General features: G+C 43.4%; 1 protein-coding gene across 1 annotated transcript in view; it reads left to right on the forward strand.

Annotated features, from left to right (window-relative positions):
* The window catches only part of FAM184B (family with sequence similarity 184 member B), a 73464-nt gene that overhangs the window by 37056 nt on the left and 21115 nt on the right, over window positions 1-15293 (forward strand). The window contains exons 5-6 of the mRNA XM_084860346.1: window positions 6240-6350; window positions 9046-9147. Coding sequence (XP_084716472.1) covers window positions 6240-6350; window positions 9046-9147 — 213 coding nt within the window. The remainder of the gene's footprint in view (window positions 1-6239; window positions 6351-9045; window positions 9148-15293) is intronic.

The raw sequence follows: 15293 nt of genomic DNA on the forward strand, positions 1-15293 counted from the left end.
GAGGAAGCCTCCCGCTGATGCTGGGCCTGGCAACCACACTGTCCATCCGCTAATCAGCTCTGGGAAGAGAAAAAAGCTCCCAGCCTCCTGTTCCAAATGAGGCTGAGCTCCCAAACAGTTGCTACATGGAATGTAAATAAACATTCACAGGGGATAAAGGGGTGGTGGTGAGGTCCTTCTCTTTCCTCTTACTATATTCAGGTCCCACCTCAAAATTAACTTAAGAAGCTTTGGCTAATGTGGTAGCTGCAGCTCTTCTCAGAGAAGCATGATCATCTTGCCACAATTATCCATCTGCTTATAATCCCCAGATGATATCACTGAAATGTGCTATATGCTGTGTTGCCTGTGAAGACTTCATGTGTTCTAGAACACAGCAACCTGGCTGTTAATTGATATAGCTAGGATTGTTTACATCTCCCCAGTGCTAAAAGGTCTTCACTGGCTGCCAGTTTGTTTCTGGGCATAATTCAAAATGCTAGTTTTACCTATAAAGCCTTAACAACCTGTGACCAGCATATGGTCTGTCTGTCTATCGAAAGTAATTGTATGGTATTTTTTCTACTTTAAAAGAATTGAATGCAGCTTGAAGTCCAATTGAACAATAACTCTATGAACTTGCCCAATTGTTAAGATCTTTGTTGGAGGCCCAGCTGTGGGAAATGAAGGTGGGTAGCTACCCAGGAGAGGGCCTGCTCTGTGGTGGCTCCCCCCTCCATATTTATTCACCAGGTGCCTGCGTGGCTTGCATTTAGGCACAAGGTAAAAACTGACCTCTTTGCCCAGGCATTTAGCATTATTGGATCAGTCTGAATCAAGCTGATGGATTGTTGTCATATGGATTATATTTAACCTTTTATGGAGTTGTTTAGGGTTGTTTTCAAGTGTGGGCATTTATGATTTTATATTAATATTTTAATTTGTTAGCTGCCTTGGGGACCATAGTCAAGAGAAGAAGTCAGCTCAGAAGGGGTGGCTTTGCTCAGTGTTCCTTTGTTCTTGAAAGTGAGATTAGTTGGGGCGCTGGATGGGACCTTTCTGTTGTGGAACTTCCCATGGCGATCTGCCTTGCCAGTTCCCTGTTCTGCATTCACCAGAGGTTGAAGATGTTTCATATACAGAAGCTTTACCTGCTGCTGCTGCTGTTATTGTTCGGGTTTTGTTTGTTTTTAATCTAGATTTTAGCTGCCATAATTTTAATTGTTTTTAATAGTGTCCTTTGTAAGTGGGTGCTTTTTTAACTGAGAAGAGATTAATACATTAATATACAGTGCATAGATAATAATGGAAGAATGGAAAGTTGTACTGGTGCCTTATATGGAGCCCCTCTGTGCCCTGCTCTGTGCATGTGCCACTGCAGGACTCCTGCCCAAACATCTAGAAATCAGTGACTGATCATTTAAAAGCTGTGAACAAAATTAGCTGGTGCTTGAATCCATATTTAATTCCCAGCCAGGAGGACCCATTTTTCCCCCACCTCTTCCAAACAGGTTGCCCTGGTAACACTAATTTTCATATGGAAATGCTGTATGAGTTTGCAGGGCACTGTAACGGAAGCCATTGGCTTGCTCCAGCACCCAGTGGCTATAGAAATTAACCCCAGAGAGAGAAGTCTCAGTCTAGGCAGTATTCTGCTTTCATATCCATTGGAACAGGGACCCTGCCATTAATAAAATCTGCACTACCCCAGATCCTTCTGTGGATTTGGCATGAGTCCACAACTGGTTTGTATGCTCCGCGTGCCATGGTTCAGTTTTACAGTCTGTACTGATGTGTGCAGCTCGTCAGGGAAGCCTCTGGCCTGGATCTTTCTGGGCCTGTTTTAGTATTTATGGTTTGCTGACCAGCTGCAGCCCAATTGGCTGCTGGGACTATTTAGCAAATCCCCTAGGAAATCTAGGTAGGCTTTGCATCAGCAGTCCAAAACTTTGCAGTGATGGATCGAATGAATTCCAGGCTGTTTTGCTCTCTGGTCCTCCCTGGCACCCTGCCTGTCTGCCTGGCATGTCTCACTTCCCTTCTTGATTACCCTTCTTTGAGAGCTGAAACTGTGTCCAAAAGGTTGTCACTTGGAGTTTGCAGGATATCGTGCTGCAAAGACTGCTGGATTTGCCTGGGAAATCTAGTGTGATGTGAATTTACCTTGGACTCCGTTCTTGAGACCAGCTTTGTCTCAGTTCTGGGGCTGCAAATATGTCCCCAGCATAACTGACTCATGTGGTCTGAATTGCTGTACCCTGCCCTCACAGAAGCAGCTCCTGAGCTCCTTCTCTTCCTCGCATAACAGTGTTACCAAGAATGGAGCCCATGGCAGGACTATGCAGCTGGGGGCAGGCTAAGCTCACAGTGGCCCCTGCTGAGACAAAGGAAGCATGTTGCAGTCTGTTGAAAAGGCAGAAGTGCCCCCATACACACTGGGACCATCAGGGCAAGGCTTGGGTTTAGGCCCCATCCCAATAATGTCCTCAAGGCAGCAGACCTTTACTCGGTTATCTGTACTCATCTGGGAAATCAAAACCGATGCCCTTGGACACAAAATTGAGCTGGGGGTACGGCTTTGATGACCAGGGGCTCCTTCACACCAGGCTTTTATCCTGCGATTGAGATTGCTCCTTCACGGAAGTTTGCGGACTCTTTACATGACGCCGTGATCATCCCAGGCATCTCCTGCACTAAATGCCCTTTGTTCTGTTTTTAAATACATTGCAGATAATGAGCTATCACATTACCCCCTTGTGTTGCGCTTGAGTTCCCTCCGTGAAAAGAGTTAAAAGCGTCAAGAAGAGGAGCGAGATCCATGAAAGATAATAGAAGACTCAGATGCGGGGAGAAGGAGAGGGGAAGGGGAGAGGGGAAAGGAAGTGTATGTAAAGGGAGTTGTTGTGATCCTGCATTTAAAATGGAAACAGAAAGCCCCATTTTAAATGCAGGATTTTAGGCTGGCGTAGAGATGCCCCAGGCCTGCACTGAGAGGGATCTCACAAGGGGGAAACAACAAGCCTCTTCTCCAGTCCTCTCGCTGTTACAATGATGGACATTTCCCTAGTCATTCCATAAAAGGTTATTAACTAATATGAAATGCATTGACAGAGCTCTGGATATAATGAGCTGTGGGACCAGAGTGCTTCGGGGGGGGGGGGGTGCTCAGGGAGTGCATGGGTAAATTGTCCTTAGCCTTGTGATCCCTGCCCTCACAGTTCCACTTACTTTTCTGCCCATTTGTGTGCTGTGCAAGAGGTGGCTATTATGCCCTGGATTTTAAAGCTGTCAGCAGCTAGCAATTGCCTTTGAAGCCTTTAACATCCAATGTACTTTAGGGGACTGCTACTTCCGTACGTTCCTCCCCACCCCTTGAGATTAGGGCGGGTGGGGTGGCTTGGTTTTCCATCTACTAAAGCAAGAGCACTAGAGTCACAGAGGAAGCCCTAATCTTTGTAACCAAAAGCAGCCCCACCTATTGCAACTAATACGGTGCTGGATGGTATTAATTCAGCAATTCCCAAAGTATGTACCACCAGAGAACCCCCTAGTGTACCAGGAGAAATAAATATTCCAAGGCTCTCGTGAGGCAGGAGCATCCTCCCACAAAGGAAGCTGTATGCTGGCTCTCTGCATGATTTTCTATTCTGGTCTTGCCTCCTTCAAGTCAAGAGGCACAGCCAGCAGAGTGAGAAGCACAGGAGATGGGATGCTCTGAAGGTGGGCAGCTCTTACTCTTACAGGTGCTAAAAGAAAAGTGGTTTAGAGGTGTAAGAATGAAATGTCGCTCTACTCTTTATTCAGAAAGCAAGTGTGCGTATCAGAAGCATAGGAAACATTGCTTAAGTTATTTTATGGCTTCAGACGTTTTAGTGTTTTTAGTGTGATGGTCAATTAATTTGTGTTAAATGTATATATTGCACATGGCTTTGAGAATATTTCACACAGAAGAGCAACTAATACATATACTACTAGTAGTACTACAGCTAATAATAATAATATTGACCCTACCTGTCGCACCATCATGAGCTGTGATTTGTGCCCCATCCTGGCCAGCCCCTGCAAAAACCCACAGAGATTCACAGGCCAAGAGAAACAAAAGTGGAGAAGAAAATTGGGGCTGACATTTGCCCATCCATTCAGCTACGGCCCATCTTTAAGGACACGTGTCATTACTCATCCCACCATTGGTGGACATTTTGACAGCCATTAATGTGGTGTACAGCAGAGGTGGGCAACTTATGGGCCTCTGGGTGTTTTGGCTTACAACTTCCATGATCCCTCACCATTGGCTATTCTGGCTAGGGCTGATGGGAGATGTATGCCAAAACATCTGGAGGGTCACAAGTATCCCATCTCTGGTTTTCAGTGTCCTAATGAGGTAGGGGGAAGGCACTACAGAGGTACACTGCATTTCTGTAACAACAAATTCTGGAGAGTTCCTATTCACTTGCAACAGTAAGTGAGACTGCCCTGGAGCAAAGGATGTAGCCTAGCAACGCTGGGACAAAAAGGCCTGTGAAGACCCAGGTTTTTCCTAATATTTTCCTTTTGAGAATCTTACTGCTGTGTCCAGGAATATCAAGAGCATTTTCCTCCCTAACTGAGTAGGATCTCATTGCCTTCTGGGTGTTATTGAAAAAAACTGTTTCACACCTTGAAAAGTCACTTGCTGCAGCTTTCCTTTGATTAAATCTAAATTTCCCACTGTCAGTTATGCCCTCTGTGGGCGTTACAGCTATCCTTTTTATTGCTTCTGTTCAGTATTTGGATCCTTGCTTGGTTGCTCTGAATTATCTTAAATCATTCTGTTTTAAAATTTATAGGGCACCACTGGGGATGAAGGCCATGTAATTGGCACTTCCTCTCTCTGTGTGTTTGCAGACTTTCAAGATCAGACTGAATTGTATTTAGTCAGCAAGTCAGTCTAAATAGGAAGAGTGAGCATGCTAGCAAGCTCTAAATACAGATATCCTAAGGAAATCCATACAAGGTGAATGTTCAGCTCTTTCCGCTGTAGATGAGCATGCAACTGTTGTAGATTCCCACTGAACTTTGTGAGATATATGCACTCAGTTCAAGGCTCAGAAGTTTAAATAGGTGACTTATGTATCAGTGTGGTACCTCCCAGCTTTGGTAATTATACATGTGCTAGCCCAGAAAATTTGACTTGAACTTCCTTGTGGGTTGTGGTGGGTCAGATCTGTTTGTTTCCTGCTCTGCCATCCATAATGGCTTTCAAAATCTGAGACAGCCACCAGATCTTACCTCAGGGGACGTCTTCTTCCGATTCAAATGTATAATTCTCTTCAATCAGCCTCTTTATACCTCAGCTGCTGTTTGGCAGTGAGGGATGCAACTCCAGGTCTTAAATAGTGCTGGGGCTCAGCCCTTACATCTGCTTTTAATGCCAGGCTCAACCCTTTAATGTATATGGATCAAGAATTTATGAAAATGTCCCTGATTAAGTGCCAAGCACACTCTGAGCAACTACAAAGACCCCTCGCCGATCAGAGATTAGGACCAGAAGGCAAGGTTTCCAGCCAGACTTGAGCTGTACACCTCTTTTTCTACAAAGTAAAGACTGTGAGATGTGCACTTCCACAGTGGCTATAGATCTGGCCTTCTAAAAATATAAGTGTCTTCTCCAAGTTGCAACCTGGCAATCCTAATTATACTGATTATGTATAAATGGCTTAAAATTTGGGGATCACAGTGATTCAGGGAGAAGTATTCTAGTATGAGTTTATCGTTGTCTGTTCTTTTGATGACTTGCCTCAACAAATCTCTCTAGCTATCAGTGCAATCCATGCCTCCTCAGAAACAAGTCACACTATGTTCAGTGGGGTTTATTCCCTAATAAGTCAAACTGCAGTTTCCCTAAACACAACACCAAGGAATGCTGTAGAACATGAATGCAGGAATTTACTTTGGTATATATGTTTAGAACTACAAAATTCCTTCACAGGAATGCCACTGGTCCTAAAATGCATCTGGCCTAGCCTTTCCCAAAAGGTAGCGAGGCTGAAGCCTTCACTTCATACCGTTGGGCAGTTGATTTTATTTTCTAGCGGTGGAAAGGTAACTTTCTCCCATAACTGAGAAATGAGGGGCAGGTTTCCTTCATTCCATGCAGTTCAGTATATCAGTGTTGCATAGGTATGTATATTTGTTTTATGTGTTAAACACTTTATGCCTCTGGGGCATAGTTTGGCTCTATAATATTCCATCATGATGACTGCGTAATTTCTCCATTTTAGGAGGTTCAGATACAGTTAGAAGAATTAAAAAGGAAATATGAAAATGAGATAAGGCAGCTACAGAAGGAGAAAGAAGCAGTAAATGGAAAGCTTCAAGACTGTTCTCTGGAGGTATGTGAAGCATAAATCCATCTTTGAGAATAAAAGGGATTTTAATCTTTTTTGCTACCGAAAGATTCTTGTTGGGATTCATAAGCATCTTGAACATGGCCCTGATTTTACAGCCCTAAATATCTTGGGACCTGGTACCTCAAGAACCACCAAGAACCTCCTGCATGTACCTGCCTATGCATTAAGAGTGTCACCAGAGCCCTCCTCTGGGGGCCAATCTAAACGGAAACGCTTTGAGAAGCAATTTGGGCAAAATCCGCATTGTCACAGAATTGAATTAGCTCTTTCCCTGGTACACGTGGTGCTGTAGTCCTCCACTTTTGAAGTGTATATGGGAACTGAAGCCGCATTAGTTGGGGTGGGGCGGGTGAGCCCAGCTGCAAGTAGAAATGAACGGCCACAATTGCGTAGGTGCAGGGCAGCCCATGAGCGGAGGCTTGCTCCTCCTCCCTCACATGTTCAACGAAGTGCAGTGGAGGACTTGCTTACGAGTAGATGTTCATGACAAACCCTTATACCCCACATACAGACACACACATTTAAGAGGCGGGCAGGCAAGCAGGCAATTGCCACCACCCAGAGACTGAGCAGAATGAGTGGGAGTGCAAGAGGCGCTGAGAGCAGAGAGTGCGGAGCTGGTGAGGAGGGAGAGCGACTAGCACACTGTCTTTGATGTATATTGACTGCCTAATCCACAGGCTTCCCCCCATCCCCACAAACACGGGCTCAATGTAGTGCATCTGAGTACATGTTCATGCAAATCATCCGCCCCGGCACCCACCCTTTCTTAGCTGTGCAGCTTCGAATCAACAGGCGTCCACCATTTCTCAGCTGTGCTCCTGCGTATCTGCACAGTTTCAAAACAGCAGGGCTGGATCCCCCCCTGCCCTGCCCCTGCCCCAAGCTCAACTATTTATAAAGTGAGAGGCAGCTATGTGGAACGGAAGGCAATGACCTACTTCCAGGTAGACATGTTTACCCCTCTGCTCTCCCCCCACCCCTGCCCCACGCTACTTTCCCTTCCGCCAATCAGTGCCGCTTCCACTAGCCCATGCTGAAGCCAGCTGAGGTCACACAGACTCCTGAACAGCACTAAAGCCACTGTGACAGGAAAATCTGACAGAAAATGAGTTTGAAAAAAAACAGGATTTCGGGCAAGAAATGCCAGGCTACCTATGGAGAGCAGCGTGCATCATCTGACACTATCAATTTTGGGGTGGAGTAGAACCAGAATAACCCATGTAGATGGGGCCTGGGTGACCTTGCCATTAGAGGATGGGGTGGGTTTTTTCCAGGTGTAGCACTTCGATTTGGAATGCTCTCCCAGGTAGGTTAGCTTGATGCCAGCTCATGTCTTTTTTGCGACCAGGCCAAAATTCTCATTTTTTCCCTTTTTTAAACATTAGCTAAAATTGTTTTATCTTTTGTTCTGTTTTTAAATTTGCCATGTTTTAATAATGAGTGTCATACTTGTTTTTATTGTTAGCTGCCGTTATACATTTTATACTTACAGATGGGGCCTAAATCTACAACAAATAAATAAACATTAGGCTTGCAGAAACTGTTGAGAGAATGGCAGTAAAATAAACACACCGTTATTGCCATTTAGCTGTTTTATGCTCTTCCTCTGTTATGTATTTTTATATTCTGGTTGCTGCTAGAGAAATGGCTAGATGGATCAGTGATCAGAGCCTGTAAAACTCTAGTAATAATCAGATCTGTGTCTTGCTTATGGCATTATATCTAGTTAGTATTCTCTGGATATTCAGAACTGTAGCCAGAATTCTTGTTAAAAACCAAAAAAAGGTAATATACAGGATCATCTGAAAAAATCAAAACGTGAGACTACCTACCCTATAGGGTGCTTGTTAGGAGTGCTGCGATAAGGAATGTGAAGTGCTTTCTTGTGCTATATACAAGCAAAATATCATCGTCAATGTCAATCAGGCAACTCATTAGTGTAAAGCAGGCAAATAAAAATTTATTTTTTAAAAATGCTAAGAGCTATGTGTATGGTGCTAGAAAAAAAGATATTTCCTCTTTTCAAGCTGTTGTTTCCCCATTATATTTTAAACCTTTATGGAGAGAAGTTTTTATTTCCTGCTATTCAAATGATCAGGGATACAAAAACGTTACAGTTTATCTCCCATGAAGGTTGTAGAGCAATCCTTTAAAAAGAACTGCACTTGTCATTAATTCTCAACCAACTGTAAGTGACTTCAGTGCAAAAGGGAAATTCATTGCCTGGGATAAATTTTATATCGTCTTGTGCTTGTGGCAGTTGACCTCGCCACAGACAGCATATGCATCAGGAGAAGAATGATTGAAATGGAGAGTGAGGGAGAGAGAAGGAAGATGGAAAAGGAAGCGGTGCAATAGAGAGAGACAGGAGAGAAAGGGAGATTCTCCAAGGGGTTTATTGATTGGTTAACTAGGTGGCAGGTGGTGTAGAGGGCGGAAGGAATGTGTGTGTGTTGGAATTTGTCAGCCAGTGGCTGCAGACCTCTTGTATACATATATTTTAATATTTAAAATAGCCTGTTGCAGAGCTGCCTTGCTGATAATGACAGGTGAATTGGGTTCAGCTGAGGGACAAGGGACATTTGGGATTATGTCAGACAAGCACGTGTTTAATCAGTGCATATTTCCCATGGCCTGCACCTTTTGGAAACCTATTTTTCTCTTGCTAATTTAGGTCTTAAAGCTAGAAACATTCATCAGACAAAACCGGGACATCCCCAAATATGCAGAATTTCTTAAATCTCATTCTAGAAAAACCTGTGAGAGGCAACAAGAGGTAAGGAGCATTCACTGTGGATCATTAAAGGGCCAGGCCAACTATTTTTGGCTTTATATTGTAACCTAAAATGTTCCCATACTTGAGTACTTTAGCAGTGCTGAGGGCTGCTTTTCCACAATTATTTTGAATTAAAAAGAAAGTTCCACACAGCTGTATTATCTAGCAGTGCCCTTCCCATGGCTAAGATCTTCCTATAAAGTTTACTTATATTAAGTTCTATTCAAAAACTTAAATTACAAGTTTATTATTTGCAAGTTCAGCTACTTTTATTGCTTCCTGTTGATCCCGGCTGGGGGATTAATGATAAATGGCCTCTTATTTGCCCCTTAAACGCCCTCTGTTTCTTGTCCCAGTGTCAGCTTCTGTTTCCTTTGGTCACATGGTCCCTGTCACTTTCTGTTCACACAGAAGGAGAGCCTTTAATTACTGATTTCCTTCCTTTTTTCTTTGCATTTGAAATAGTATGATTTCACCTCCTCACCACAAAATCATAAGAGGAAATCAGTAGTTAAAGTCTCTTTGGAGGAAGACTTTACTTACTGATTTCGTCTAAAAAGCAAATTTGTGTGTGTGGGTGGGGAGGTAAAATAGTACTATTTCACTATTTCAAAAGCAAAGAAAAAAGGAAGGAAATCAGTAATTAAAGGCTGTCCTTCTGTGTGACGAGACAACGACAGTGACCACATTTTCCTGGAATAGTAAGCCAGAGATATCTCTTAAGGGGAAGTTGCAGGAAGGCTGGGGACTAGCCGATGGGGCTGGAGGAGGAGCAGGGTGGCTGGGCTAAGGGGGTTGGTGGTGACCCAAAGTGGGGAGACCAGGGCTGGGTTAGGGAGGCCAAATGTTCATCTAATCATGAGTAGTGGAGCTATGCGTGATAGTTTTACTTACCTTCGTGTAAGTGCGTGTGGCTCTGATTCAGATTGGGACCATGGCGCTCCTGGAGGAAGGGTTAAACCTTCCCCCACCCATTTTTGTCCTAAAATCTCACCCCTCCTGCAGAGGGGGTGGATATTAAAAAAACAAAACCTCAATTGACTCCAATGGAGGCTTTTTTGTTGTTCTTGTTTTATCCCCTTCTCCCAAAGAGGGTGGAATTCAGGGACAAAGATGGATGGGGGAAGATTCAAGCGCATGCACACCCTGGAGGACCATGGTCCCAATCCAAATCAGTGTCTCACATGCTGACATGAAGTTAAATAAAACTATCATGTGTAGCTCCACTATGCTTGATTAGACAAACATTTAGTTTGGCCCCATAAGCCTTAGGAGATGCATTTTAACCTTTTAGAACTGGGGGAGAACTGCACAAAAGCCAGGACACCACCAAACAATTGGTGGTTGCGGGAGGAGGGCATGGCCTTCTGGGGGATCCCAAAGGACTCAATTGGGACCCCCAGAGGATCAGAGTTGGGCCCCTAGGCTTTCAGAACTTGTGACTTCTACCCCCCCCCCCCACACACACAAACAGAAATGCCCTCCCTGCAGATTTGAAATTTCATTCCTGGATACAGGGGCTTTGTCTATTTACATTGTACTTGTCAAACACAGTTATAATTAGGACTGCCAGGTTCTAACCTAGAAATTTGCTTTGTCCATTGAAAACTACCAATTAAGTAGGAGACTCAGGGCCTGTTTCCACCAGCAATTTACTCCAAGCCGGCTGCGTGTTGAGGTCGTTAGGAATATGTAACATCGTATCCACCCAGCAGCCACCCCGGAGCTTATCAAGGAAAACTGGATTTCCTGAGACTGCTTAAAGTCCAATTGTTTTCCTCAAGTTGGGTTCTCCACAGTATAGCTGTTGTGTGGCCCAAGCCCACATTGACCTCAGGTCTGCTAGCCCTGCCCAGGGTGTGCCTTTCACCATGACCCTGGTCAAGGGGTGTTTCCTGTGTGTTTCCCACTGCTGCACAAACGCATTAGTGTCTCCTCAGAAGTAAATCCAATTGTGCTGAATGAGGCTTGCCCTCTGACTGCCCACATCAGTACTTTCAGAGATCTCAACTGAAATGGCACAGTTTAAAACCCAATTCCCTAAGTTAAGTGCAGTCTCAAGGCTCTGATTCTCTGTTGTTTGCTTTATTGCCTTAGGAAGTAACTAATTCACAGCTTCGTTATAGAGATCCTGCACAGTATTGGTTTGGTTAGAATGGTTACTATTCATACTATTCATAAAATGGCCCCATATGGGAATATTTTAAAGACGTTGATCAAGGGGCTGTCCTCACGGGAAATTTGCTGCGAACTGGAAGCATTTTGAGGTCATTGGCAGCAGATGATGTTGTGACCAATCTGTAGCTATCTCAGAGATTTCCAGTGGAAAAGCCGGATTTTCTGAGACTACTTTTATTCTGTTTTATTTCTTTAATTCAGGTTCTCTGCTCTGTGTGCCCCTATCCTCCGCATTTAGTTCGGCATGATAGTTCTGCCCAGGTGTGTGTCTTTCACTTGGCTGTGACCTCATTGAGCCTTTCCAGCTTTCAGAATCACCCTGCACTCCCATTTCACCAGAAAATCGCCTACATGATGATGGACTTCTCTGATGTTTGCATTACTTTCCTTCTCCATTGTTGTGTTAAATCCCATCTCCAATATTGTGTAAAGTTGCTTCTTTGATGTTATGTAAAGTTACTTCTCCAATCTGGTGAGGTCTGGGGAGCCTGTCATTGCAAGCAGGGAGAAAGTGCCCAGAGATGGAGAAAGGTGTATGTGTGTGTGTGTGTGTGTGTGAGAGAGAGAGAGAGAGAGAGAGAGAGAGCAATAACTCCGCAACAGTTTGCTGGAATGGGGTGAAATGGGGAGGGGGTTAAATCAGTCCACCCTGCCTCAGGCAGAAAAATGTTTTGGGCCAGCCCTGTTAATTCCATACCAAGGTTGGCATAATTTAAGGCTAAAGGCTACAGCACACTGGGCACCAGTGAATGATCGATCAGAAATGGCTGTCAAAGAAAAACAGTTCTGATGTCTGTTCTGAGATATTAAACTTTTCAGTTCACATTGTGTCACAATAAACATGCAAAAACTCCTGGCAATCATAATTTGCACACTTGTACCGTGGACCTCTTAGGAAAGTGGTTTCCTGTGACATATTGCTTTCCTGGGGAGGGGGCGCAGTTGTCTATTTAAGCAGGAAGAGACATTCATGAGGCATGTGCTTTAAAAGAAGCACATGCTGTCTAGAGTGCTGGCTCTCAGTCAAGCTAGAAACGTGATCACTTTGGTGCTGCCTTCCTCATCTTTCCTCTACCCCCCGCATACACATTATAGATCTAATCATCAAGCTAACGAACAATGAAGCTAACCTCAACAAGTGATAGAAAAAAGTGTATTTATTTTCAGAAGCACCCCATACTGTTATCATGCCTAACGGGTTACAAGTGCAGTATACGTTTTGTCAGCCCACGTCTCTTTAAAGTCCAAGTTTCATGGAAACAGATGTATCAAGACCAAAACAAGCAGAGACAGGGAGACTGCAAGTGTAGGTGTATGGTTTATAAGGAACAAAGTGTTTATTGGAAAGTTGACACCCCCAGAAGAAGGAAATGAGGGGTACAAATTATACTGGCAAACAATTAGGCGAACCTCTAAAAATGCTAGGAAAAATTGTGCTATTTATTTGAAGAATTACTCCAGATTATCACTGTACCAAATGTGTTTCAGGTGCAAACGTATTCTTCATGGAGCAACTAGAAAACAATTCCAGTGGCATGACACAAACAATAAGTTATAAAATGTAAAGCTATAGGCACTTATACAACACATTACACCATTAACCATTCTTTCTGTGTGTGTAAAAAGTGCCCTGTGAGACCTCAGTGAGATCAAGAATAAGTCTGTCTGTATCCCTCCACACTCCCTCTAGCTACAATTCCGACACTAAATTCTGAAAGATGCAGTCAGCTAAGTGACGCAGGTACTGTTCAGTTCCCTTGGTGGTCTTTTGTTGTGTTTATGGGTGCTTCCTAAGGGCACAATCTGCCAGGAAGTCCTCCATCACAAGCCCCAATGAAGCTTACATAGAAGAGCTTCTAGGCAAATTGTGCTTCCTGTGTTTAATATAGTAGACAAGCTATATAGCTGTTTGTTCATTGGTTTTGGTGATAATGGTTGAGCTATGCAGGTTGCAGACAGATGAGTTGTTGATCCAGCATCAGGGGCATCAAGAGACCACTACTAATAAGTGTCATTTCTCTTCTGAAAGAACCTCTCTTTCTCTCTCTCTCTCTCTCTCTCTCTCTCACACACACACACACACACACACTCACTCACACACTCGTGTTTGGATACAAACCAGGCCCTGGAACAAAGATTCCTGTTCGCACATGACGACAAGCCACCATGGGTTAATTTACCCGCAAGGCCTTGTTGTTGTGTGCTGGCTGACATTTTTAAAATGCAAGCTGGGGTTGTTTGGGGGTTGTAGGTGGTTTGTTAACCAACAACCCACCCTGGCCTACAAGGCCCACAGGTAAATTAACCTACAGTGGCTTGTTGTTACATGCAAACTAGGTCTTGAGTGTGTGAGAACAAATGAGATTTAGAATGTGCTTGAACACTTTCACATTCCAGCTGAAGCAGCTAAAACATTGTAATGTTGATTTTATGTCATTGATTTTGTCTGAAACTCTCACCATATAGTTTACTCTGAGGGACAAACAGACATTATTTTAAAACTGTTATCAATCTGCTACATCTTTTTCATTTTTACTCTAGAGGAGATGCAGGGATTGGGATCCTACCAGGTTGGGGGGGTGTTAAGATCCAGATTGGGGGCCCTGTGCCTAAACTAAAGTAAAAATGAACAAAACACGCAGCTGCTAGGCACAGATTTAAAGTAATGTCTGTTTTGGCCCCAAGACATTTAGGCTGGAGACAGATAATAATGCTTGGTTTTGTTTTGAAGAAAGATAAAAGTGCTTTAAGAGAGGAACCACTGCCCATTATGTGCACCAGTGCACAAAATGACTCTTGTGGTCTTTTTTTTTTTTTTTTACTGTACTCCACTGATGTGTCTTAAATGTACAAAGTCAAGAATGCATACTCAGGATCTCTTAACAGTTAAGGCACAACTAACCAGTTAACTGATCCTCAGGATGTACTCTTGACCACTGGAAATTACCCAGTAGTCCACTGGTGAGTCACAATCTGTCTTCTGCTCACCCTAGTGTACATCCCAGTTATTTTACCCCTTTATTGCTTCTGGTCAAGCCAGTGTTTCAGGTTCTTGAATCAATTCCAAAAACTGCAGGCACTGCTTACCAGGGCGGAAGCGAAGTGATCATATATACCACAAGCAGCTGTCCTTCTTTCAAACTGCTTTCAAATCTTTGAAAAGGCTATGGTCTGTCTCTAGCCTTAGTTTGACTTGCTGCGGTAATCTGTTCCCGGTTAATTTGGTTTTACGCTGGCATTCACAGTGTTTTGAATCATTGGTGTCTCTCTCTCCCCCCCACCCCAAGTAGCTTCCTAACCTACTAAGCACAACTGGAGTTCAGATGCTCAGTTTTTTCTATATATGTTTGATTCACAGAAAGGGTGGCGAGAAGTGCATTTTTCTTTTAACTAGGGAAATATGAAGTGTTAATCCCTAACAGTTTGCTTTTCAGTTATTCTGTGCAACTTCCACTCACTATGTGTAGAAGCAGCAGCAGCACCCAGGAGGTACATTAACATTAATGTGCTTCACATCTACTCAAAGAGAAGAGATTAAAAACCATCAGCAGCCCTTCAGGCCAATTTTGAAAGGAAAAAAGAAGGATCCCAGCACCTTTATGTTTGTTTTTATTTTTTTATTGTATGATCCTTCCCATTCTTGTCAGGTTATTTATTCATACGTATAGCATATTTCTATACAGCCATTTGCACAGTGGCCCTAAAAGGGCTTACAGTAAAAAGATGAAAATACAAAAACAAAAGATAAAAACCCACAATAAAAACAGCAGAACAAGCAACTAATAAAAACAGCCAATAAAAACAGCAGTTAAAACAAAGATAAAAAACAAATTGCTGAGACTCCAAATACCACTAAAAGCCATTAAAGGCATATAAAATCAGGACAAACTTTGCCTGTGCCTAAAAGATTGGAGACATTTTGCTCCAGTTATCCATAGCTTCATTTATTTTCCATGGGGGCCTTTATT

Source organism: Heloderma suspectum, chromosome 5, assembly GCF_057233095.1.
Source record: "Heloderma suspectum isolate Gila_16-S chromosome 5, 16-S_ref, whole genome shotgun sequence".
Lineage (NCBI taxonomy): Eukaryota > Metazoa > Chordata > Lepidosauria > Squamata > Helodermatidae > Heloderma > Heloderma suspectum.